The 26,125-nt window shown below is 38.5% G+C and overlaps 1 protein-coding gene across 1 annotated transcript in view; it reads right to left on the bottom strand.

The window, feature by feature from the left end:
* The window catches only part of FBN2 (fibrillin 2), a 113,774-nt gene extending 88,025 nt beyond the window's left edge, over nucleotides 1-25,749 (bottom strand). Inside the window, exons 1-6 of the mRNA XM_021551872.3 lie at nucleotides 25,535-25,749; nucleotides 24,530-24,612; nucleotides 21,069-21,167; nucleotides 20,491-20,586; nucleotides 18,263-18,358; nucleotides 4,411-4,608 (exon numbers count right to left, since the gene is read on the bottom strand). Coding sequence (XP_021407547.3) covers nucleotides 4,411-4,608; nucleotides 18,263-18,358; nucleotides 20,491-20,586; nucleotides 21,069-21,167; nucleotides 24,530-24,612; nucleotides 25,535-25,749 — 787 coding nt within the window. The remainder of the gene's footprint in view (nucleotides 1-4,410; nucleotides 4,609-18,262; nucleotides 18,359-20,490; nucleotides 20,587-21,068; nucleotides 21,168-24,529; nucleotides 24,613-25,534) is intronic.
* Between the last annotated feature and the right edge of the window lie 376 nt (nucleotides 25,750-26,125).

A 26,125-nucleotide genomic window follows, 5' to 3' on the forward strand; every position in this document is an offset into this window, starting at 1 on the left:
TTTTTTTTTTTTTTTTCTTCCCAGCTCTAATTTGGTTACACATAAACCACCCCATGTTTCTGTATGTTTTTATACAAAACTATCCAACAGGATATTTTTCCTGGTTGGCTTCCTTAGCATCTGTACCATGAAGTTACCAACCAGGGGTTTCAGGAATATTCTGGACCCGTTTGTTCCAACTGTGCGGTGTCTCCAGGCAACATCTGGCAAAAATATGGAATTCTTTCAGGTGGATGATCAAAGCCTTCCACCTGAGTTTGTGGATTACAGTCCTTCTTCAGTTTTTATTCCTCATAGTGCTCATATTATAGACAAACCTATGGTATTTGCCTTGCCCAGTCACCCATTTTTTCATTTAGGCAAGTATAATTTCTCATAGTTTAGGGAGAAGGCAAGCACTTTTTGGAGATTTGGGGATTTTTTTTTTTTTTTTGGTAACCACTGGACTTGGGTTTTAGTACATTTGCTGAGAAATTTGCATTTAGCTCCTGAGTCCATGTTGATTTAGCCAGCATACTGCCATGTCCAAAATGCAACAATTAGACTGCAAATGGATTGAGGACTTTATCAAAGGCATAGAATTTTTTTTTTTTTTTTTTTTTTTTTTTTTGTCTTTTCTCTATTTATTTCCCCCCTAAATAACCAGTGCTTGCTGCCTGTTCACTTGGAAATCAAACATTTAATGTTTCAAGCACTTTAAGGAGTGGGGGGCTGGACTGGGTACTCTCCAGAGATTCCTTCCAACCCCAATTATTCTGAAAACCTTGACATGGCTTAGCAACATCTAGAGAGAAGATGGTTCCAGCACTTATTGATGCACAGCTCCCTGCTGAGTAAAATATGTGGTGTTTGTCTTCTGACCCTGGGGCCTCAAAATGCTTTTATCACACACAGTGTGCCTGTGCCTTTTGTCACTTATTAACACCTAAATTAAGTTTCCTGTGTCAGCAGAACAGTTGTTAAAAATCCACTGTGTGTCTGACACAGTTTTAGAAGTTGAAGATGTCAAGGAATAGTGAATTAATGGCAGCAGCAGCAAGCTATGAACACCTCCCAGAAACAGGAAAATGTCACTGGAGGCCTGAGGTGAACTGAATTTTAATCTCTATCAATTCCATCAATTTATTCCAGTTATTTCAAGACAGCAAATAGATGCTGAAGCCTAAAGACCCAATCCAAATTATGCGATCCATCATACTGACATATTTAAATGTACTTACATCATATTTAATTGTTAAGAAAGCAAGCAGATTCAACTTTAATCCTAAGATAAACATATATACATGCTAGAAAACTGATACTTTTTTTTGTCAGTATCACCTTTTGCTGAAAATCTAAGTTTGTTTTAAGACATTATTGGTGTTTTGGGACTGAGAAAAGTCAAGAAGAACAGAAGTATTTTATTAAAAGGGTGTATTTTATCAATTGCTTCCTCAATGCTTTAGGATATAAGAATTTTTCTTTCTTAAAATACAAGCAAATTGAAATGAAGCTTTTTTTTTAGTATCTTTGACAGTTAGGCTAAACCACACATAAGTTCCAGCATTATTAATTATCCACTTACATTTTTAAATCTCAACCACATTAACACAAGAAAGTTTTTACCATAAACAGCAAATTTGATTAATATCTTTGCAGATACAGTTCTACATATAAAAGTTCAATATGTTACAGATGAAGCAGAATGTTTCCATGTCTTCATAGTCTAATATTTTTTGCACTTTTGCAGAGTTTTCTCTGCAAAATGGCTGTGGGATTTGCACAGCTAACTTTAAACATGCACCTTCCCTTTCTGATCTGTGGGCTGTTTCTCAAAAAAACTGATAAATCAAAAAAGTTCAGGAAAAATAAATCTACTCAGATGTTAACATAAATTTTGGGGTTTTTTATTTATTATAGGAGTGACAACAATTATCCAAATTTTAAAATCTCTCTTTAATTCTGCTTGGAATACGTATGGGGAGTCTCCTTGTGATTGATCTGTCATGTGGGAAATAAAAGGTGACTTGCTCATGAATATAATGGAAAACTGTTGTTTCTTCATCTGCATCCTAGAAAGCAGAAATACTGCACACAACAGAAATAATACCATACAATTGTTCCCTGTTTTAGTAATTATTTTCACAATAGCAGGAGGTGATCCTAAACAACACTGCCAATATTTTCAGGAACTCAGACACATTAATACCAAGCACAAGACTACAAAAAGAAATCAGAAATCTTCATTAGGAAGTTGAACCTTCACCTGCCTCCTCTCTCTTGTCCAGTTCACCTCAGTGCCTTTGACATTTAGACACTGTATTCCTACACTGATATTTTCTCTGATTTTATCTCCTGTAATTGCACATAACCATGTCAGCAACAGAGAAAGGAAGAAGAACCTTCCTATTTTCAAAATCTACTCGGCTGTGACCACTCTTCCCTCCTCAGAGCAAAAAAATTAACTGCCTGCAGGAAAAGGGTGTAGGTGGGAAATGGAGCTGTTGAGGAATGCAGGGAGGAACTGAGAGAACATCCAACACAGGATTTCTCCCATTATGCTTCTCCCAAGGCCATGCAGCAGTGGCAATAAAGCTCACTCAAGCAGAACACTGAAGTTCCTCCTGCCTGAATTCTTGGAGAGGGATGTCTGAACAGTTAAATACCTTTTTACGACATGACTGAATAGAAACTTCCAGGGAAAAAGAAAAGAAAAAAAAAAAAAGAAAAAAAGAAAAAAAAAAAAGGAGTCACAACCAAACAATTTGAATTTTGATTGGTTTTACTTTTCTTAGAAATTTTTAAACTTGTTTAGGGTAATAATGAAGTCAACAGTACTACTGCAATGTTCTATGCAAGAACATTATCCAGAAAACATAATTAACACTCAAAGAGTTAAAAAAACCCATTTAAGATGGAATCATGCAAACCCTTTGCAGAGTAGGAGCAACTTCTTGCTTGGGAGTTACATCTTGTCAAATTTGGATCTCTAACACATACTGAAATCATTACTCATTTTCCAACAGCAAGGCTTGCAAATTCCACTGATTTTGAGTTGTTTTAAAAACATCTGAAGTGTGGACTGAGCGAGCCTGCTCTCCCTGATGTATGACAAAGGTTCTTTTCGTGAACAACAAAGGGGTTTGTGTCCTCAACAGAAAGAAAAGCACTGAAAAGCACAACAGATACATCTGTCTGCCTCTAAAACCCTCAGAGAAAACACTTGGTTTGCTCTGTCGTTTCTCTTGAGGATGGCAGAGCACCAGAACAGGCTGCCCAGGGAGGTCTGGAGGCATTTCAACCCCACCTGGCCACACTCCTGTGTCACCTGCTCTGGGTGACCCTGTCCTGGCTGGACTGGACGATGCCCAGAGGTCCCTTCCAACCCCAGCCATCCTGGGATTCTGTGATCTTATTTCAACAGACTCTGCACTGCAAATGTGGAGTTTGGAAAGGCACAAAGTGCCACATCCAGCCCCTTCCTGCATCCAGGTGGGATGGTAATTCATAACAAAGCAGACACGGTGCTGCCAACCTTCTCACACCACAGAGCTCAGGTGAGGAGGAGTTGCCAGCACTCAGAGCTCGAAAGGAAATGTCTCAACTGCTGGAAGGCAAAGATTCTGTGAAATAAAGAAATTCTGTCCCTCCCTTTTCTCCAGAGAAAGGCCAAGCATTTCTCATCTATGCCCTGCCATCACCTTGTAAAGTTGTGTGCTAAGCCCAGCTGACATAAATGCAATCCAAGCTCCCTATTTAGCAATTATATGTCAAAAATGCAGCAAAAATTGCAGCTGTTCAGACTTCCTTTGTTTACCCATCACACAAAGTCGACTACCACATTGTTTCTATGCTCCCCAGTGGAATTTAGCAACATGGTTAAACGGGTAGCTATTTGCCACAGGGAATATATTGCCAGAAAAACAAAACACAGCTATTGTGGACATGGGTGATAAAGAGCACCACTGATCTCTCACATAATTCAAACGAAGCCCCAGGAGCTATGCCAGGGTCAGCTTGGCAGAGCAGTTTCAAGGACATTTTGTATGTGGCCAAGTTATACAATGGATCTTGACCTGGAGATTGCAACATGCACCCCTTCTGTGGTGCAGTGTTTCTGGTCCTGACACTGTTGTGAAAAGAGTGCCTAAAACACATTAATCACTTCAAGACAAATGGCAAAACACAAACTCCTAGCTCCGACACAGGAGGAAAAACATCATCAAATACTTTTCCTCAGTATTGATTAATAATGACTTTTTCCAGGCGCTTAAGCTTTGCTCTTTGGGTCCAGCAGCAAAAAACCTGCAGGCAGCGAAGCACGCCCGGATTTTACCCCAACACACAGACCACACCAGGGGAAACAGCCACATTTCAAGGGCACTGCGAGGTTTTCGGGTGAATCCATGGAGAATTCCAGGCGGGGCTCACCTTGGCAGGCGCCGGTGCGGATGTTGGGGATGAAGCCGCGGCGGCAGGGCTGGGGCTGGGCAGGGCACATCTCGCAGGGGTGGCCCCAGGCTCGCCCCACGGTGGCACAGCACAGGGACTTGGTGCACACAATCCCCGTCAGCTGGCCCTGGCACATCTGCTTGCTCACCTGGGTGAAGCACGGGCCTGTCCTGTAATCTGGGGGGGAAAAAAGGAAAGGAAAAATCGCTGTGTTACACAAGGCGCCGCACTAGCAGCTGTAGAATTAATTGTTCTTTAGTCCAGTAGATACCTATATTTAAAAAATTCAATTGAAATTTAAGCTGCATCACTGCTTACAGAAACCACATGACACCTTCCACATGGAAGCTAATTACTTCTTTTTCATTTCAGTTTTGTTTCTTTCAAAAAGACACAACCAAATGAAAGGCAGCTGGACGCAAAATTGCTCCCGAGCATTGACAACGCATCCAGTAAAACCCACAGTAAGCAAAAGAATTTTACAAACAAACAAGCAAGCAAACAGAAGAAGAGATTAAGCAAACAAGGACTGGAAACTGATTTTCTTGCTTCTAAGCTACTTCGTGGTGATTTATAGGAGGGAGATGCAGACCACAGCAGCCACACAGTTTTTCCCTCCACATTGACCAAGATGCATGCCAAAAGAGTCACAGAATCATCATTCCAGCTGGAATGCCTGTTCCAAAATAGTGCTACCTACAGAGGACTGATTGGCAAACCACCACTTATTTTCAGAAGAAAACCATGAGACAACACAGCCAATCCAAGCTGTATGCAGTACACTGAATAAAGCACAGAAAACTACATGAAAATATGCTTCTGGTAGAATTTCTGTGAAGAGTTAGTTCATTAACACTGAACCTGTATAAAGAGAAATTTTTTTACATTATGAGTCAACGCAAACTGGGGTCAACAATTAATTGACATTCTCTAGGACTAAATAAAAAACACCTTGTTGCTCTAAGCCAGATTTCACATCCTTATGGGAACGATTAAAAAGAGAGAGGGGTGAAAAAAATAAGGAAAGCTTTTATTCAGACTCAGTCACATGAAAGAAGGCACAACAGTGGAGTGAAGGCTGATCAAGCTGCTGTAGCATCATCTTTTTTCTTTTTCCCTGTCAAAAGCAGGCTCCAACACTGATATGTGGAGAGCACAATGTCTTCCACACACTTTAATTCAGGTGCAGCTGGTCCCACAACAAGATGTAAATGGAAAATTCTTGCTTTCTATAACTTGATACTTTCACCCTGAAAAAGTAAGGGCTTCAACATCTTTGGAAAGCAAAAAAATGGTCTTCCCAGTGAGATGTTATACTGAGCTTCCTGGGGTCTTAAAATGGAAGTTCAAACATAAATAAATGTTCTGCTCCCTCTCTTTGGTAAGTGTCACTCAGGAATCAGTCTAGGAAAGACTTTTGCAGTTATTTATACATGCTGGTAGTAAATTTCAGCTGGGCTTTTCACTTTTTTAAAAGTCAATAAAGTGCACAAGCACAGGAATGCCTGATGATAAAAGAAGATTAGAAGATCTTAAATACTCAGCAAGGCATGCCAACTTTAGTATTTCTTGATTGTCATTACAAAACAGTCTTCAGAGTTACCCTCTGAGCTTCCCCTGTGACCATCAAGCCACAAAAATGGCACTTCTAGCAAAATAAATACACGATAAAAAGAAAATCCTGTCCTTGCTCTACACACTCAGAGTGTGCACCTTTGCACAGGTGCCTACCCATGCCTTAATAAACAGAAAATACATAAATCTAATGGTCAGATTCTGTAACCAAGCAACACTTATCAGCATAAGCCTACAGCGTGGTTTCTATTCAGAAATACATTTTATAATATTAGCATTTTAAAATATTACGCTAGCTTATTATATTATTCTTAAAAAGTGCACCCATTTTAAAAATCTTTACTTGTTTAGTTTATCCAGCATGAAGGCCAAAGGTAAAGAGGCTGATTAGTGGCTGCTCTTCTATACTATGAGGAAAATATAAGATTTTAAAATGCAAAGTGAAGGCAAGCACGTTTAGGTTAATGGTGAAGTTCAGCTGTTTACACAAAGATCTGAAGTCACACAGTAAATTTTACATGTGGGAAACAAATGCAATAAAAATAGATGCTATTTTGAAGCCACTTTGTAGCTTCAAATGAAGCTGTGGATTTGTTTCACACAGCCAGTCAGATTATATTATTATAATGGTTGATCAGACCTTAAAAACTCCCACTTATGGATCAGTCCTTTTTCCCATATGGGTTTACTTGTCTTGTTCTTAGGTGGTTCTTCATTTCTTCCTCTGCCAGCACTGCTGATGGAATAATTTTGCCAGAAAGAGCATATGTTGAACATAAGTTATAAATCATTTGTTATTCTAGAAAGGGTAACAGCTTTGCTGAAATGAGATGATCTTCAGCACATGCGTTACACAGTTTTGGTTTTTAACTTCAGAAAATTATATTCAATATCCACACTGACTTGAAAAAGACAACCTTCGTCAATAACTCAAATTGTTATTATCATTAAATTTAATGAGGAATATTTTTTTCCTGGCATCAAGAAAAAAAATCACACCATGAACTTCAATATTTAACTATGCTGCAACATTTCTCTTTTGTCAAAAAAGCATATATTTTGTATTTTCGAATGGGACTATCCAACTATTATAGTTCTTGGGATTTTTTTCCATTATTTCTTTTCAAAATTCTAATTCTACCTGTAATGAAAAAAATCTAGTTCACAGGAGCCTGAGACAAGGAGCTGCAATGTTGAGATTTCTAGTCCTGATTCAGTACCTGTCTATTTTAGTTTTTTTCCTGTTCCTCTGGCCAAACAAATGATTCAGATGAAGGTGTAAAAAACCCTGCTGTAAACAGATATGAAATATTCTGCCTGCCACATGTCTTCTGTGTCTAACATCCACTAGATAAAAACCTGAAACACAGTGTTTAACATCCCAAATACCACCTACCGTCACTCGGGATAAAAAAATTAAAATATTTCGGTACACATGTAACGATCCAATTTCTAACTGAATTTTGTCACAACTCCTGCCCTTAAAAATTTCACCTCTTCCCAGGTAACATCAAAAAGTGAGGCATGAAGAAAAGTAAAAGGGTAACTATACATGTTGGAATGTCCATTGCAAGCCATCCAGAAGAATGTTAAAATTTGAGTTTCTTTTCATGGAAAAGCACAGATTGAAATTTTAAATGAAAGCTCTCAATACCAAAATGCTGTTCCTGTGAAAAATCCAACAGGGGTGCAAATACCAGTCTCCTGCACCCAGCCTGTAGAAGGGAAAAGCAGAGTCACAAACACTGCATTTTGTATCCGTGAGCACCAGAAAGATTTAGAAGGAGGCAACAGTGAAGTGTCTTCCATTCTTTTTATTTTAAAGCAACCCCACAGAACCATTAGTAAATAAGGAAGCAATGCATCTGGAAACGAGCATTTTTAACCAGAAGCTACTTAGAAGATTGGTATTTCTATTACTAAAAACAAATACTGAAAATATTAAGCACGTTCATCACAAATCACATCAGGAGTGAGTAAAGGAAGGTGTCTGAGAAAGGCCCTCACAGCTCCTGTCAATTAAAGAACAAGACCTAATACCCTATTAATGAATTCCACTTCCTCACAAAGCAAATTTGCCTTTCATTGGACTTTTTAGAGAATCTCACTCCCCCAAGGAAGATTTACGAAATATTAAGAAGTAGATGAGAAAATAAGTTCAACTTCTATCACCTCACTTGCAGACTCAAGTACAGCAAACAGATTACCATTATTAATATTAGCATCTCAAAAATCCATTTCATACAGCAGCATTATCAAATTAACAATCTAATGCATTGGAGCTGAATGCTGGAAAGAAGTAAATGCTGCCAGCATTACCAGGAACTTCACTCTCTTCTAAAAGAGAAATCAGCACAGTAAGTGAAAGCCCAAGAGGCTGCAGACTATGTCAGGGAACCTCCAGAGTGGAGACATTAAGTCTGTCCTGGCAAAGACCTGAGGTTAAATTCACCTTGCTAAAAGCTACTCCAACAGGAGACAAGATGGAGAAACAACTGTCTTTATTCCAACTCTGATAGGTGGCAAAGCTCCTCACAATCTCTGCTAACACTCAGAGGTCTCCAGACATCTGAAATTGTTTTTGGCTGCTTGTTGCAGAACCTGCTTGTTGATTACTGAAGAGATTTTTCAATGGAATGCTCTGAATTTTCTCCTTAGCAGCATGAATTCTTCATGTTTTGATAAACGAAAGCGTAGCCAAGCTTCATCTTCCTGCAAGGGGAAATTCCATGGTATTCCATGGATTCCTACCATGGGACCATCAGGGCTGGAAGAGCAAGGCATGCCCAGCTCTCCCACTGATCCTGGATAAATGACAGCACTGCCCAGACCTTCCAAAGAAAGGGAGATCAGGGCTTTCCTTGACAAACTTTTCATGTGAGTATGAAAGGGTTGGCAATACTCATAAATGTCTTTGGGTTCAGACCACAAATCTCAAATTTATGCATATATAAATATTATTATTCTTGCTCAACTCCAACATCTGCAGATCATAAGTCACAGTAATGCAAAAAGCTATTTAAACATTTTAAAACATTTTTAAAGTACATATGTTTATTAAATATGATCTAAAATTTATCTTTCTTCAATGTTTTGATCAACTTTATATGGATATTTGGAGGGCTTTTTCACAGTAAATGCTTAGCTGCCAACACAGAGTACACAATAAGTGACATTTCAAAGGTAACAAAAAGGTAGATGAATTGTACTTGATATAAATCAAAAGGATTTTTTTCAAAGGTGACATCCAAAAAGTTATGGTAAAAAAGACTGCTGGCTGGAAATGAACAAGGAGTCTCCTGGAATATGAAAGGGAGTTGGCAGTGCTATTAATTTTCTTGGAAAAAATAATCTGTGGGCAGTACTGAGGGGTTCTTATAAACCTGAATAGTAAAATCAAAGCCTCCTTTCCTTGACTTTTTCTGAAAAACTTGTGTGTAAGTCCTTAGTTAAGTATCTCATAACGTCATGTTTATTGTTAACATTATGATCACAAAAGTCTTTCAAACATTTAAAATTGTTGCTAACTCAAAGCTGGGACACATCCCCAGCAGGTTCTTTAGTCATTACCTCAAGTGGTCTATAAAGTTTATTTTCATGTGTAATAGAGGAGAAGAGCAGCTTGGTGGAAAATGGTTTTGAACATCAATGGTTTGGACGTTTTTATACAGCTGACAGCTTTCATTTTCAGGTTGAAAAATTTTATTGCTGTTCTAATGTTCCCATGGGACCTTTTCTGACCAGCTCCTGTGATGCAAAACTTCCCATCACACAAACTCCTGTAACTGAGTGGGTAACTCAACAACCCACACTTGCCAGCTGAAATAGAAGTGGAGGGCAGCTGTAAATGAAAAAAGGAAAAGCCACAGGTTCAATGCAGGAATCTTTTAGGAAAATTTTGGGCAAAATTTTAGGAAAATTCCAGGATCCACCAGTATTTCTGTCATGTCCATTCTAAGTATATTCTAGTTTTCCTCTGGCTGGAACAGCAGCAGCTCTTGTCCAAAAGCAACGACTCCATTGTTCACACAGACATTTTTATATAAATGGTATTATGACAGTTTTAAGCAGATAAAATCTTAGTGTAGCAGTAACTGCATTGTTAATACTATTATTAATTAAAAAGCAATTCATTATGCACACCTAAGCACATGGCGGGGGGGAGATGGCAAAGTAGCAGATAAACAACACTGTTTCTGAAATAAAAGGCAGTTTTGTTTAATCGAACATTGAAGAAAATGCTTCTAATACTTCAGGACACAAAACATTTTGAAAAGTACACACACACACACACACACAGAGAAACCACAGAAATAAAGAAACAGGGAAATACTCCACTTTTGTCATTTATGGAATTCAGCACCTTTCAGAATTCAAGTATTTCCTTAAAAACTTATTGAAACAAAACGTTTCCATGTGTACTGAAGTATCATACCCTGACTGACAGAAAATTTCAAGCACAAAAATAAAAGCTGGGAGAGAAGTATTCCTGAATTTTGGTTTGGTTGGAGCTCCTTGTAAATGTATATATTTCCTTATGCTTCCATGGCATGAGCTGGGACTGATGAAATTCCAACACTTAGCACGCAATGTGACACACAATGAAATACTGATCTTTAGCACTGCAAGAAGTCACAGCCTAAATCACCCCGGGCAAATACGAGACAAAAAAAAGCAAAATAATCTTTATTGGCTTTTTGCAAGATTCAGCAATTTATACCAACTACCCTAATATAATGTTTGTATATCTTTGCTTTACAGTACATAAAGCAGTGAAGGAACTTTTCCATGCTGCCTGCTGCTCCTTCCTCTCATGTTTCTCCTTCAAAAATATCTTACTCATCACAACCTGGACACTGGAGAGCCAGGTAGATGCACATTAAGCTCCCAGGAATTAGGAAGGCAGAATCTTACTCTGTGCATGCAAAAATACTCTATTTTTCTTGACCATAAGATGGAAAGTTGAATTACACTGTCCACAGGCTTTTGCCTCCCTGCTCCATGAAGTCAGTGCTACTCAGTTCAACCTCAAAGGAACAGAATCCCAGAATCAGTGAAGAGGGAGACTTACAGTTTTAAGACAGGACACCCTTTTAAGAGTATTGCTGAAAAAAGAGGGAAAATATTTCATAACCAACCCATGTGTAAATTACAAAGGCATGGAAAAAGGCAAAAGGCATTCTCAGGAGACCAGAAACCCTAATAAAACTACAGACACTGGAGCTGAAAACAATCTCCTTAATTATTAACCTAAGTAGGAAAAACAACTGTTTTGCACATTACCCTTAATAAAAAAATTAAATATATATGTCTATTTAAACTGCAAAAAACATTTCTTCAGATGACTGTCTAGACTGCTGTGATAATTTGAGTTCATAATAAGCTAAAAACCCAGCCTGCTACTATTTACTAGAGTCCTGCCTCTGTAGAGGCAGAAATACAATTTCTTTTCTTCAGATTTTTTGGGTGTGTTCAGCAAAACCAAAGGGCTTCAGAAATTTACCTCTTGGGCTTATACAAGATTTTCAGGGAGATATTATAAATCTGAGTATCTTTTCACAACCAAAATATAGGAAGGAAGATAATTTATACATCCTCTCAATACAGAAATAATTTAATCCTGTTTCTCATACAGCAGGACATTAGTCTGAGGTGGAATAAACTAATTTATTTTTGGCACTCCGTGATTTTGCAACCTTGGATGCAACACGATCTTGACTCTCTTCAGTAAACCACTCCTGATAATACCTGGATTACTTTTTTCCATACATATTTTATTATAGCAACTACAGCTTTTAAGATACTGCATGATTCATGCTTTTGGAGACTGACATGGTTGAAAATTTAAAGCAGATCCAATTTACAGATTTTTAAGCCTTAACATTCAATTCAGTGTAAGGGAGATTAGAACGCCTATATTAGCAATATATAACATTAGCACTTGCTGAATTTGACAAGATGTTTTCGTATTTACATGAGTATTTCAGAGATTTTTGCACTTTCTTTGTTAAAGACACTTCCTGTGGGCAAATGTCTCAACTTCTTCTGATCTCTAACTTTCCTAAATATCCTGAAAAGAGATCAAGATTTATTTTTTCCTGGATAACTCAAAAATTAAATAGCTTAATAAAGTTAATAATTTTTTTTCAGTTTTCAGAAGAAATAATCTTTTCTTCTGAAACTCTAACAAAGCCATCATGGCCTTGCTCAGGTCTTGTATTTTCTCTCTCTCCAAGTAATTAAAAAAAAAAGCAGGTGACATTTTATTGCATATGACAAAGAGCAAAATTTTCACTGAGGAAGGGAAAAGATAAAACCAGAGAGAATTTTTTAAAGGCATCACCTTCCCTCTCCTCTGCAGCTTTTCTCACCCACTCATGATTTTGCTTCACTGCTCAATATTATCAGACCCTTGTTTCACTTTTCACTGAACAATCTTTAGATGGAGAACATAAGCTAGTCTTAAGTCCTACCTAACACATTAAAAACAAAGTATTTTATGCTCACTCCTAGACTCGTTCCTCTTGTAGGTAAGAGGAAAAAAACGACTTTTGGAGTGCAGATTTTAAAAAACACATATATGAAGAAAATATATATACTGGCCGTAAGTATAAAGTGTAACAATTCTGGTAGTTCTTAATTTCTTTTCACAGTTTAGGGCACCACAGCTACAGAGCTTCCCTTTTAAATTATTTAAACCAGGGGAACATTCCCTGTTTTATTGGTTTAAATAATTCTCAAGCCATTGAAGGAGGTCGTTCAAATCTGCATTTTCATTTTACTTTTGCAGACCTACCTTAAAGGCATAAAACCTCTGCTTTTAATTCCAACACAAAGTGCAGCAACCCTACTTCTGTGACACTTTGGCACCTGCCTGTCCCATGCTTGAACAAACTGAGATGTTTTGAAGACTTCAAGAGCTTCAAAAGCAGCAAAATTCCTGCATTTAGGGTTTTTTACCTTTTTCTTTTGCTGGTGCCAAATGAAGAGTCATTCAAATACTGGGATTTAATTAAAAACTAAAAGAAGGATAACGTGGGCTAGTGTCTACAGGCCAGAACCTGCACCAGGGAAAGGAGCTTGGTGATCAGGGACTGCAATTAAATGTGTATGTTATTAACACCTGAAAACACCTCTAGCCTCAAAAAAACCCCAAAAAAACAAAACAAAAAAAAAAAAAACACAAAAAACCCACAAAAAACCACAAAAACAAAAACAAAAAACCCCAAAAATAAAAAAACTCCAAAAACCCCAACCCCCCCCCAAAAAAAAAAACAAACCCAAAGAAACAAACAAAAAAATCCCACCAAACCAACCAAAAAAAACCCAACCAAAGTATCTAGAAGATTCTTCCAACACAGATAATCTGATCTACTGTCCTGTATCAGGTACTTGCCTGTCAGATAAAGCTTTGCCTCTTACTGCTGCAGGTATTTGCAATTATTATCTCTACTATTTCCAACAGGAACAGAAGCATGCTTTTTTTAGTCTAAATTGAAGCTTCTTTTGTTATAAAAAGCATGACCATTGCAGCATTTTGCTTGCAATCAGCCTTCAGCTAAGTGTTGAGAAGGCTGACAGAAATGGTTTCTAAAAAAGAGATAAAAGTAGACAAGAATGGTGAAAGTTGCAAATCTTAGGAAAATTCACATTTTATAGTTTTAAACTACTGCTGACTTAGTTTTAGCTCATTTTATTAAACAGAACTTAATTTATTTTAGTTAAATTAGACTTCAGGTAAATGACTTAACACTTGTATTTCCCTCACTGACCATGAACATCCCTTGTGAACTAAGCCATCTAGTTTTTAGCAAGCTACAGTAAAATATTTTACTTTTTTCCTCACTCAACAGGCCTTGCACAACTTCTTTATGAACTTGCAGAAAATAACCCAAGACCACATGTTCCACTTCCCAGAGGCTAAAACTGGACTGAAGATTAATTAAACTGATGTTTAGCAGATCAGTCTTTCACTTACTGTACACTGAAAGAAAAGACCATTAAAAAAAAAAAAAAAAAAAAAAAGGAAGACTATAAAAAAACCTCTATTCTGGCACAGGATGATAGCAGCAATTAATAAAGGGAAAAGAAAAAAAAAAAACAAAAAACTAAAAAAAAAAGAGATGAGCTTGCTGATCAAAAAACCATTTTTGCTGTTGAGCACCTCATGGTACTGCTAGCACCAACAGACAGGAAAAGCTGTGTAAAATTAAGAGGTCTTCTAAATGCCTGTCAGAAGTAGTTTTTTAAGGAATTACATTTTCTGTTGCCTCATTTAGACCTGATTGCTGTCACTTAAGCACACACGAGCATCTTCAGCAACACTACAGACTAAATACATCTTGTATTTCTTCTTTAAAATAAAATTGTACTTGAGAAGTATTGACTCCTATACAAATCTGTGTCAGTTTGCTGTGCTAGTAATTTTTTTAAGTTAAAACAGCAAACTGCTATTATATAAACACTGCTATTAATTTTAAACACGTGTATTATCCCTAAACATCTCTATAACCCCTGTGTCCATCAGCTGCTTCAGTGTGTGCCCACTTCAGTTCTGTATTATTCTTTACTCTTTTGTCTCAGTTACTACACACTAACAACACTTCAACTGAGGATGCTTTTTGCTTCATCCTACTTGTTTCCCTGTGCTGTTGATAGTTTTGCTATCCACGGTCAAGCTTGAAGAAAAACTCTTCATCTCATATTATATTCACCAAATTTTAGTCTCCCAGAATGGTTTGGGTTGGAAGGGAGCTTAAATTCCACCCAGTGCCACCCCAGCCATGGCAGGGACATCTCCCACTGTCCCAGCTGCTCCAGCCCCAGTGTCCAGCCTGGCCTTGGGCATTCCAGGGATCCAGGGGCAGCCACAGCTGCTCTGGGAATCCCAGGAGCAATTCCTGATTCCTAATATCCCACCCAGCCCTGCCCTGTGGCAGTTTAAAGCCACCACCCTTGTCCAAACCCTACCTGCCCTTGTAAAAAATCCAGATGTGTTTGAGGCCCCCTTTAGCTATTGGAGAGCTGCTACTCAGATACTGCACTTCCTTAATTTTCCTTGTTTCTTGCCTGTCAAAACTTGGTAACTTCATCTGAAATTCTCTTCCCTCTGCAAAAGGATGCTTTTCCCAAGCTACACATTTCTACTCATTCCAAATTAGAATTTTTGCTTCCCATTATGAGGCATTTAATACGAAGTAAACAAGAACTGTTCTTCCACTGTCTGTATGGGATGAAGGCAAAGCTACATCGGTGACAAGATTTTCCTTTCTCACTTCTTCTTCCCTTTATCCGATGACAAAAAAGGAAGAAAATATCCCTGGTCTTCCTCAGCCTCATATCTCTCAAGATTATCTATTTAAAAAAAATACATAGACCACAAGCAGTGACACAACTATCATTTACAATGTTGAGAAACCAAAGGAATTGGTCATGCTAGGGAAAAAAAATTGTCCTTATATGCACAACTGAGAATGAGGTCTCTTATTTATGTTTATTGCTGTTTCTTTTTTCCATTCTTTTCACTGGGAAAACTCAACTGCAGAAATTTCTACATCCTTTTTTTTTTTTTTTCCCCTTTAAAACACCACACAAAAAACTTGGATCTTGTGTGCTTACAAGCCAAAGACCAGATTTGACAGGAAATGTAAGAGGTCAGTGTACATATCAGAAAAAGCAGGAACTCCCAAACAGGTTTTTCTCTTTCTAACCCAGCAGAAAGCCTCAAGTTAAATACTCTGATCAAGCCAGTCATCAGTTACTGCTCAGCCCCTGTCTCCAGCCCGGAAATTAGTCTGCTCAGAGCCCAGATAGCTGAAAAACCAACCACATTTTATCAATTTTATCATACAGCTTAGGCTGGGAGGCCAAGCTGAAGGAAACCTACACATGTTCTGTATTAGGAAGAAAATACCTAATTTTAAAGAACTTAATTTACAAACTATAAAAAAATGTGCATTTAAAACACAGTGATGTAAATAAAAATTACAAAACAGCATCTCATAACTTTGAGGTGATTTGCAAGGGAAGTTCACATATCCTTAAGCTATAAAATTTTACTCAGAGTTATGAATTGCTGCTAAATTCAGTTTAAAATTAAACCACTGAGACACTTCTTGCTGTAAAATATTACAGGCAGCTATGGCAACCCACAGATGAAGAAATCACTGCATTCTGCTATTTATTGGAAAGCATAAACCATTGCATTAAAAGCATAAATTATAAATTACTGTTGAACTAAGTAGGCATTTAAGGCATCTTTTACAGTACTTTCATATGCTCCACCTCATCTAAAGCATAAACAAAATGAGCACTTAGATACTTTTTATAGTTATTATCAAGATATACTATAGGAGTCATCTTTCTTTAACTGAATAATGGTAAAATAAAATAGTAACCTCTTTATTTAAATGTGAGAAGCAACATCAAGATTAGACAAAATTTTACCTAGCCCTATCAAAGCTGTAAAAGCATACCATATTACATGAAATATATGAAGTAGTTATTACATATGCTATATTTTATTGACAGTGACAGAAGGAAATTTGGCTTACTACCTCCAATTTCAAGCAATAAAATGTAAACCTTTAATTGAAATAACTAGATTTTCAATTATCCACAAAGGGCAGATGAACTCTTGCAGAACAAGAGCACTCTACACAAAATTGAAAACATAGGACTTTCAAGGAGAGCTGGGAAAAAAAGGATGCCAAAACACTGATGTTTAAATTTCTGTACAGGGCTTGAATTCTGCAGCTAAAAATTTCAGAATGAATGATAAGAAAGCAAACCTAAAACATTTCATCATCACAAAAGTTAAGTTGCAACACCCACATGTAGTAGAATCTTTTAAGCTTTGAAGGTCAAACTATTTAAAGTATGAATATCATTACTAAAAGCTCTGAGCCATCATCACAGCTGGAGTCTGTCATATGCATTAATATGATTCCAGAGAACAGAAGCAAATCTTAACTAAGAATGACCTTTCTATTTTTTTATCTGGGACAAAAAGTAAGATTGCCAAGTTGTCTGAAAATAAATAAAAAGCATTTCTGAATGTAATCAACTAAATAAAAAAAAAAAAAATTGAAAATTGCAATTCTATCATGCTATAGTTCAGCTAGAAGTATAATCCACCTTAGACACACAGCCCAGACTGCAGAATTTGCAATGTTAAGATCCATCAGAAGTAAGGTTCAAACTACAAATTATCCTACCCTTGTCCAATCCCTTGAAAATCCATTCTAAGCAGAAAGATTTGGTAGTCTCTTATTTTAGACATCGTGCACAGACATGTCTCTGAATGGCTTTAAAACAGCTCTAAGTAGTAATAGATTTTTAACAAAATATTACTTATTTCTCTACTAATCAAACTATGTATGATTTGAGTCCCTGTGCTTGCTTCAGAAGAAGCAACTACAGGAAATGGGCTAAAGAGAAAACTGTAAATCAGGTTTTAAGAATGAAAACAACAAACTAGAGACAAATAAACTGATCCTTTACATTTCTCTCATGCTTGTGATACCAAGTGGATATATAAACCAGCCTGGAATAGCAAATAGAAACTCCTGCTTTTCCAGTATTTGGGTGTTTAGTTCCTTTACCTCCAGGGAAATTATTCCCATTTCACAGTTAACAAATGCTAAAATAAAAATTTAAAAACATAAAAAAGGTGCAAGAGGTTTCTCAAAATTTATGCTCACAGCTCTGAGCATTTCACTGCTGAATTTGAAAAGGGAATTGCACAGGACTCCCTTTGGAAGCCATCTCTGGGATGCAGACTGGAATAAGAATGGGTTTTGGAACAGATCCATGTATTAGGGTAGCTGGTTATTTTTCAGTCCTTCTCTGACTTCCTCCCAGCTAACTAGAGCAAATTACTTCCCAAGTTCCTCTTATGAAAGAGGTGTTATATAGAAAATAAATCCTTCAATTACCTGGACTTACCCAACGCCAACACCACCAGCAATTTTGCTGGATTGTTAATTTCATGTAGCAGAGAGGAAAAGACATCTAATCTTTTAACTATTACATGAACAAAATATACAGCCTAAAGGAGCTGAATTTCCTACCAATTAGGTTTTGGACATGTCAATTTTTAATGTGTCTGCCAAGCTAAAAACAACAAAAAAAGAATACGTTTTCTAAAATAACAAATAATAAGTGGTTTGCTGAAAGTACACAGTGTAAGACATGTACACACAGAAATTTTTTTGAATATAACTACTCAGAATCTCCTTCTTTAAATTTCTTTTACCTCTTTGGCACTGAGGGCCAGTGAAGCCATAGACACAAGCACAACGATTGGGTCCAACACAGCGTCCTCCGTTCTGACAGCCACTCTCACAGACAGCTTCAGTCACCAAAACAAACAGAAAAAAAGGTTAATAAGGTCATGGCAATGGCATTTCAAGGTTAATATATGCATAATTTTAAAAATATTCATTTTTCTCCCACTGCTCTAAGTCTTCCTAGGCCTGAGGATGGAACTGATCTCCCCACTGCCACCTCCACCACTCCAGCCACTCATAAGGATTATGTAAGAATTTATTATCCCTCACTGAAGTCACCTATCTATCAAACCTCAACTACTTTTTGGGCATCTTAGTCATAACAGCAACAAATCTTTTGAGAAGAGAAAGAAGTCCAAGAGGGAGATAATCATCCCTGAGCTGATGCTGCTGGAAGGAGGAGTAGTGTTTAAAAGCAAAGGTAAAGAAGTACCTGCTTAACTCATCATTTTTTACCTGAAAAAAATGTGTTTCTTAAAAGTTCACAACAAAAAAAAAAAAAAAATTGTGGTGAGGGAGGAAGCTGGGTGGGGTGAAAGGTTTATAAATCCACAGTACATTTAGATGAGAAAGATATTTCACTGTTATGGGACTTCAGAGCACCCACTCATACTCTTTACCAGTCTGAATCAAGAACAAAGCTTCCTGCCAGACCACTGAATTTTTTCAGTTCAAAAGGAAGACGGTTTTTCAGAGAGGCTGAAAAACACCATTAAAAGAGTGCCTTAACTAACTCATTTCAGCTACTTTCCGACTCATTGCTTCAGGTCATTGCTTCACAATTGTCCAAATTTAGCACATGTTCCAAATCAAAATATTTCAGATATAGGACAGTCGCAAAAATTTTAAAACTTTAAATTTTTGGTCTCAAAGTCATGAGGCTGCCATCCTAAACACGTCTCCTCAGTTAGGATGTGGTATTTGTTACACATGTGAGTATCCAGGGCAAAAGACCCTCAGAAACCAAGAGAAGGTAATTATTTCAAACTGAAAAAAGGTACACATGACTCCTGTATCATAGTGGAGAGGATAAAATATACTGTTTTGTGGAAATGTGATAAAGCCTTACTTCTTACCAAGACCCACCAAACAGCATTACCTTTTCCTGAGAATGCACACATAAAATGAAGATATTTTGCTTCATGTGTTATATCACTGAATTAATGGACAACGGCACTTCAGCAAGACAATTAAACTCATTATAAACTATTCATTTTTTCTAAATAGAAATAAAAACATATTTACATTTTTATGACTGTCTAAAATACACATATTCATAATCCTGATTGAAATTTTAAATACATGATACACTGAAACCAATCTCCAGAATTTTTTCAGATTTTCTGCATTGCCCCAGGGTCACAGCTGAATTGAAAATTCAATCATCTTTTTATTTGTTCACTGGAAATTTGCCTTGTCTGAGAGCATTCAGGTGTTGACCCAATATTTTAACAATAGTAGGAAAGGACCAGCAACCTTAATACAAAATTTCACTGAGGCTATGATGACAGATCATGATTAAAACTATTTGCTAAAATTTGAGTTTTATCCAGTTAAAGCAAGAACAAGACTGTTTTCCAGAATTTATAAAAATTACTGTGACAAAAAAAAATATCTTCCCCAATATTCAGTCCATGTGGTTTTTGCAGAGCTGCCCTCTGTCTCTAATTCTTTCAGACTGCTTTATGCAGTTAATTTCTCTCCTAATTAATAATCAGCTGGCCTCAGAATACACTTTGCATCTTTCTTCATCCCTGCAGCCTTTAGGGACTTTTATTGTTTGCTAAGTTGCTACAGCTTGTAAACACTGTGCTGTTATAGGTAAATAATTCACTTTCTAGTTTGTCTGTCAACCCAAAAAGGAGCCAAATAGCTTGAACCATATTTAATCCATTTTTCCTTAGACTAAGCAGAAAACAGAAAAACATTCTTCAACCCAGTAGCAGCACTGTTGTGAGGTAGAGGAAACCTTGTGAAAAGAGAATGAAACACCTGCATGAAGAGTGGGATGCACAGTGATGCTGCTCCCCAAGGGTTTCCCAAAGCCCCTCGGTGAATCCCATCTGTAACTTGAATTTTAGAGAGCACAAAAGCATCCACGCAGGAAATGACTGCCAGACGAGCAGCACACCCCAAACCAAGCATTTCTTTCAGGTGTTTTCTCTGCACTTCAAGCAAACTGGCCTTGACTTACGCTGCTCACAGTGGGCACCAGAGAAGCCCTTCTGGCACTGGCACTGCTCATCCACGCACGTCCCGCCGTTCCTGCAGCTGATGCTGCACTGCTGGGCTGCAGAGAGACACCCAAAATCAGCCAAAAACACCACAAAGGAACAGCCTTTTACAGCCTTTAAAATGGGGTCTGAATGATGGGCTTTGTACCATCTAAGATACACGTTTAAGTGTGTACTCGTGGAGAGGTTTTCTCAAGTTTTCCACGATTCTGTTGCAACTTGGAACTTTCAACTGCATTGGAAACTGCACAGTCTTAATTTCTTAACAAAATGGACTCAGTGAAAACGTAAATACCACACACATTCATTTGTAAGCTCCCTTCTCTCTTTAAGGATATTTTATTAAAATTTGTCACACAGAATAAACGTGTTGTATAACAAACTTGATCAACAACTTGAGGTGTTTTACCTAAGCGCAATTTACATTCTCATATGCAGTAATGAGAAGTTATTTTTAATGGAGTTGGCATTTTTGTCATTGGAACTTGAAGAGAATGACTCTCAAAGAAACCTCTAATGAAACACAGTAAGTCTTTACCAGGTCTTGCTGCACACGTGGGTGATATCTGCCCATTGGCACAAGTGCACATGTTGGGACGGGAACAAAATCCATCACCACAGCTATTCCTGCAAATTGCTGAGGAAGAACACAGAGAGTGACAGGGATTAACAGCAACCTGAGGCTTAGACTTCAAGGAAAACAAACAAACAAACAACAACGCTTAAAAACTCACTTCATTGTGACAGCTATTACACATGCAAAAGTAATTTTAAGTTAAATAAAGCTAACTGATTTTTGGCATAATCAGTGTCTCTTGACAAATTTGAGGCAAACAGAATTAGATCAGGCATATTCAAACACTGACCTGACCACTGAAACCAGGTAATCAAGCCTTTCCCCAATTAGAAATACCAGCCAATCATACAGGAAATATAAAATTATTAAAAATACGTCTTTTAGACCACAAGACCTGTGAGAAAACGTTACCAAGAACCCAAGATTAAAAGGAATATAAACAATGCCAATTTATGCTATGGGCTTCACTCTTATAATCACGATTTTGAAGCCATTTTAGGTTCTTTCTTTTTTCTTTTCCTAAGATAACCCGCCCTTTGCCCAAAGCAGTTTTGTGGTGTTTCCCTACACATAGTTTCCTGCACTCAGACAGCTTCCACACTTTTATAAAAAAATTGTATTAACCATAAAATCCCCAGGAAAGCCTATCTACCCCACATGTGTGTCACATGCCTGACCTTGTGCCATCCCCCTGATGACCCAAAGTCCTGCCTTCCCTTCTCACTCACCATCCAGCACAGCTCCAATGAAGAAAGGAGTGACAGAACCACAAAAAAAAGAGCCAGAAGTCAAAATTAGTCTAAAGCAGACCCAGACTAATATATCAAATTAATCTCCTCAAGTAGCGAATGAATCAAAAGAGAGCCTGAAGCAGTAAGAGCCACTAGAGCACAACACATAGTGGTCTTCAAAAATACATATATCATGGAACAGACAACAGACTTGTATAGCAAAAAATCCTCAAAATCAAACATACACACCAAAAAAAAAAACTCAGGAATCACAGTTTCTTTGTAAATAGGCCTAGAATTTTGTGAGAACCAAATAATCTGGCAGCACATCTCCACTAAAGGACTACAATGGAACAAATACCTTGGGGAGATCACATGTCACACCACGCTTTGGGCATCAAAAAGATGCAAAATGCATCATCTACATTTATCATTAAATTCTGCTACAGTTATGTCCCAAGGTATGACAGGTCAAAGAGTTTGTGGGATTTTTCTGTTTAGCTGGAATTACAGACATATCATGGACTGACTTAAAATACTATTCCACGAGCAGAAGTGAGAAACAGGACTTGGATTTAGAGCACTTGACAAGCACCAGAAACAGGGTTGGTTTCTTTATATTCCTGTTCAGTCCATCTTTATACACCACAAGGTCAATCTCTTGATAAAGCAAGGTTTACATTTAGTCCATTTATTAATTTATTATACATTAAGGAGTAATTTTTTTACCAACTGAAAGCCCTAGACCTTAAGGCATATCCTAAATATGCTTTTATCAGAACAGTTTACTCTGTATAACAAAAGAGCAAAAGCAAGCACACCTTTGATTTTTAGATAAAACATCACTTTTAATCATAAATGTGCCACAGACGACCAACAACCACCACCACATCATCAGCTTGAAACACTGTTAGGTCAGTCAGAATGGTTTCTTTTTCACCTACCAGTGGCTCATAGATTTCTCCTCATGAAATACCACTTTAAAATCACCAGTTGCAATATGCATCATTATAATCAGCACATCTCCAATAGGAAGTTTGATAAGCTTGTCCAACTTCCTGTGCAGGAGGCTTTTTCTAGGTGAAGAACCCTAGCTAAAGGGAATGTCATCTCCACAGACATTAAATGTGAGCATGGAAATTGCACACTTAAACCTTCACCAAAAATAGAAACAGAAAACTGTCACAGACAATATTTGGTCTGCCAAAATGACTCACCCTAGAAACACATTAGGAAGTGCAATTTTCGTTTCAGTTGCTTAAAGCAATTAGGATTGCTGTAAGTAAGCATGCAGGAGCTAAAATATGTTCTTTGTGCACATAAATTAAAAATAAATCAAAGATTATTCTGGATGTGGGGAATATGAGACCAAGGCCTTTAAGAGGCACTGAGTCACAATTTAAAGGGTGTCTTGTAAGGATTGCTGAAAACCCCTAACCACATTTTTGCCAGACCCACAGCTGAATCTTAAAAGCCTGACAGTCAACAGCATAATAGGCAGCCTAAATTCTTCTTAAAATCTCTACTTTAATGTAAAGTAAGCCAGTATTGAAAGAGTTGATAAATGTGAACAGAATGTTTTGAGGAACTCCTTGGATACCACAGTGATATTAATAAAAGGATCTTCCTCTTAATGGCACCATTACCCATTTGGCACCATATCCTGGGAAATTCTGGGTCAGTTTGAGGTGAAAATAAATGTTACAGTTATGAATGGCAGTTATCCCCAGTATTAGCTAGTCAAGTTTAACCATGTAAAACCAATAGATGTGAACAGGTGAGGTAGCCTTGGAATCATAAAAAAAAAAAAAAAGCCACCAAAGGTCAAAAGTTTGGCAGACCTTGTCTTATCACTCTTCTCTTGCCCAGTTTCATCCTGCATGCCTGCAGTTTATCACACGGAGAACTACAAACACCTCCACTGCTTACATAAAGAGCAGTACGTTCTTGAACCTGAATTCTGAAGTTGAGCACACTTATTAACAAACCAGACAGTGACAGCCTAGATTAAATGGCAACACATTAAAAATTTAAGGTCTGAAGGAAGCATTCTCTACTATCAGCTGTTACCTAACAGCGAGAAAGTTAAACTTCATTCTCTGTTCCATGGTAAGAAAATGTTCCCAAAGACATCATCCCACCAGAGTACTGAGCACACTCCCCACACACACAGAGCTTTTTTTCTTTTTTTTCCATGCCATGGATGTCAAAAATCACATCTGCCAGCACAGTACCTACCACAACCAGCCAGGAGCCAGTCTACATGCCTGACAGGCATCAGAACACAACTAAAAATAACAGACAAAAGAGTAAGCATCCCAGGTGTAAAGAAGCTTTCTATCTTATTGTAATTTCAAGTTTCAGACAACTTCAAGACCTTTAGGCATTTTTTTCCCTGTTGCTACAGTTCAGTATTTGATTTGACAAAGTTTTTTCTTTAAAAGCCAGGTGGAGATGTGTCTCTTATGAACATTCCAAGTTCATTGGGCAGCCCTTCAGTTACAAGGAATGTGAACATGTAACTCCATCTTGGTTGTTTTTTTCTTTTCCCTTCCCTTTTTTCTGTTATTTCTAAAAATAACACAAACCAGAACTGAAATAGCTTTTCTCATGGTGAATAAACAGTGACTCATAGAAGAATATTGACTTTTATTTTTACCCCTTGAGCAGTGGAAGTGGTCAGACACTTACGAACAATGCACTGATTTCCTCCAGAAAGTGTTTTCCACCCAGGGCAACAGTAGGAGCGGAATCTGGAACCACAGACATTTGGCCTGCGACACAGACAAATCAATAAATGTGTATGGGAAAGTAGGAAGCACTCTAAAGAGAATTTAATATTTTATATACATGCACGGGAAGAATCCAGCTGCATAAAACAAGACTGCATAGCAAAGCTGTCTATAAAAAAAAAAATCCTCCCTGAAGGAAAGAAATCTTCCTCCAAGGCATTTCATTTTGGGTTAGTTCAACTGGTTAGTGTAAAGAGAGGTACATTAGGCAAGAGGAGCTGAGGATATGGAAGGGAGGAGTTTGATTCTGCTTTCATTCAAAGTCTGAGAAGCACTGCCATAAAAACGGGCTTCTTGCTGTCATCTGACAATAGACAGAAGGGATGCCTGCTCTTAAGTATACATAAATTAACTCAAAATATCAAGAAGTCCCCAAAACACCAGAAGAAGAAATCCAAACAGACTGCATCACTTCTTGGTAGAAACCCACCAAAAAAGTGAGCGGCAAAGCATCTCAGTGTATCGGAAGACGCTGGACCAAAGGAGCCAAATGAGGTCAGTTCGTTAAGACAAGCTAAATTAACTCAAAATATCAAGAAGTCCCCAAAACACCAGAAGAAGAAATCCAAACAGACTGCATCACTTCTTGGTAAAAACCCACCAAAAAAGTGAGCGGCAAAGCATCTCAGTGTATCGGAAGACGCTGGACCAAAGGACCAAATGAGGTCAGTTCGTTAAGACAAGCCCTCCGCAAGGTCTGGCTTTAATTAAATCGCACTAATTAGGAAGCCAGATTCCCCAGGCGAGCTGCCAGCTTAGCGACCCGCGAGTCCTCAGCCCCAGAGCGGCGGGCGGGGAGCGGCACCGGGGGACGCACGGAGACCACCGGAACGGGCTCTGCCCGCGGAGATGCTCCGGGGCGGCACACAGGCGGCGGGGAAGGGGGTTCCAGCCTTGTCCCTACCCTCGAAGCGCATCCTGCTGTCCTCGCCGGCGGACCCGGCCGGCGGCGCTCCCGGTGCCGTCCTCCCGGTGCGCGGGCGGAGCGCGGGGATGCGGCCGGAGCGGCGGCGGTCGGTGCTGCCTGCCGGCCGCCCCCTGAGCGCACAGAGCCAGGCAGCCCAGGCACAAAGACAGGAGGCAGCAGCGCCGAGCCCAGCAGAGCCGCCGCCGGCCCATGGTGCGGCTGTCCCGGCGGGGAGCGCCGCTCCCGCACCGGCTGCCGAGCGCACGGATGCTCCAGCCGCTGCAAACCCGCCCTGCGCCCGCCCCTCCACGCTGCTCGCACACCCCTCTGCCGAGAGGGGCGAAAAGGAGGTGATAAAAGCAGAGTAGGTTGGGGATTTTTTTTTTTTTTTTTTTTTTCTTTTTTTTTCCTCTCTCTCTCTCTCTCCCCCGCCCGCCCGCCCCTCCGCCGCAAGAGGAAATCCAAGAGAACCGCGGTGATTTTTCCCTTAAAAAATAACAGCCAGACGATAATTGAGCGCGGCTAAATAAACGTGCCGAGGGAGAGTGAGAAGGGAGAGAAAAGCTCCTGCCCAGCGCCAGGGGCGGA

Source organism: Lonchura striata, chromosome Z (assembly GCF_046129695.1).
Source record: "Lonchura striata isolate bLonStr1 chromosome Z, bLonStr1.mat, whole genome shotgun sequence".
NCBI lineage: Eukaryota > Metazoa > Chordata > Aves > Passeriformes > Estrildidae > Lonchura > Lonchura striata.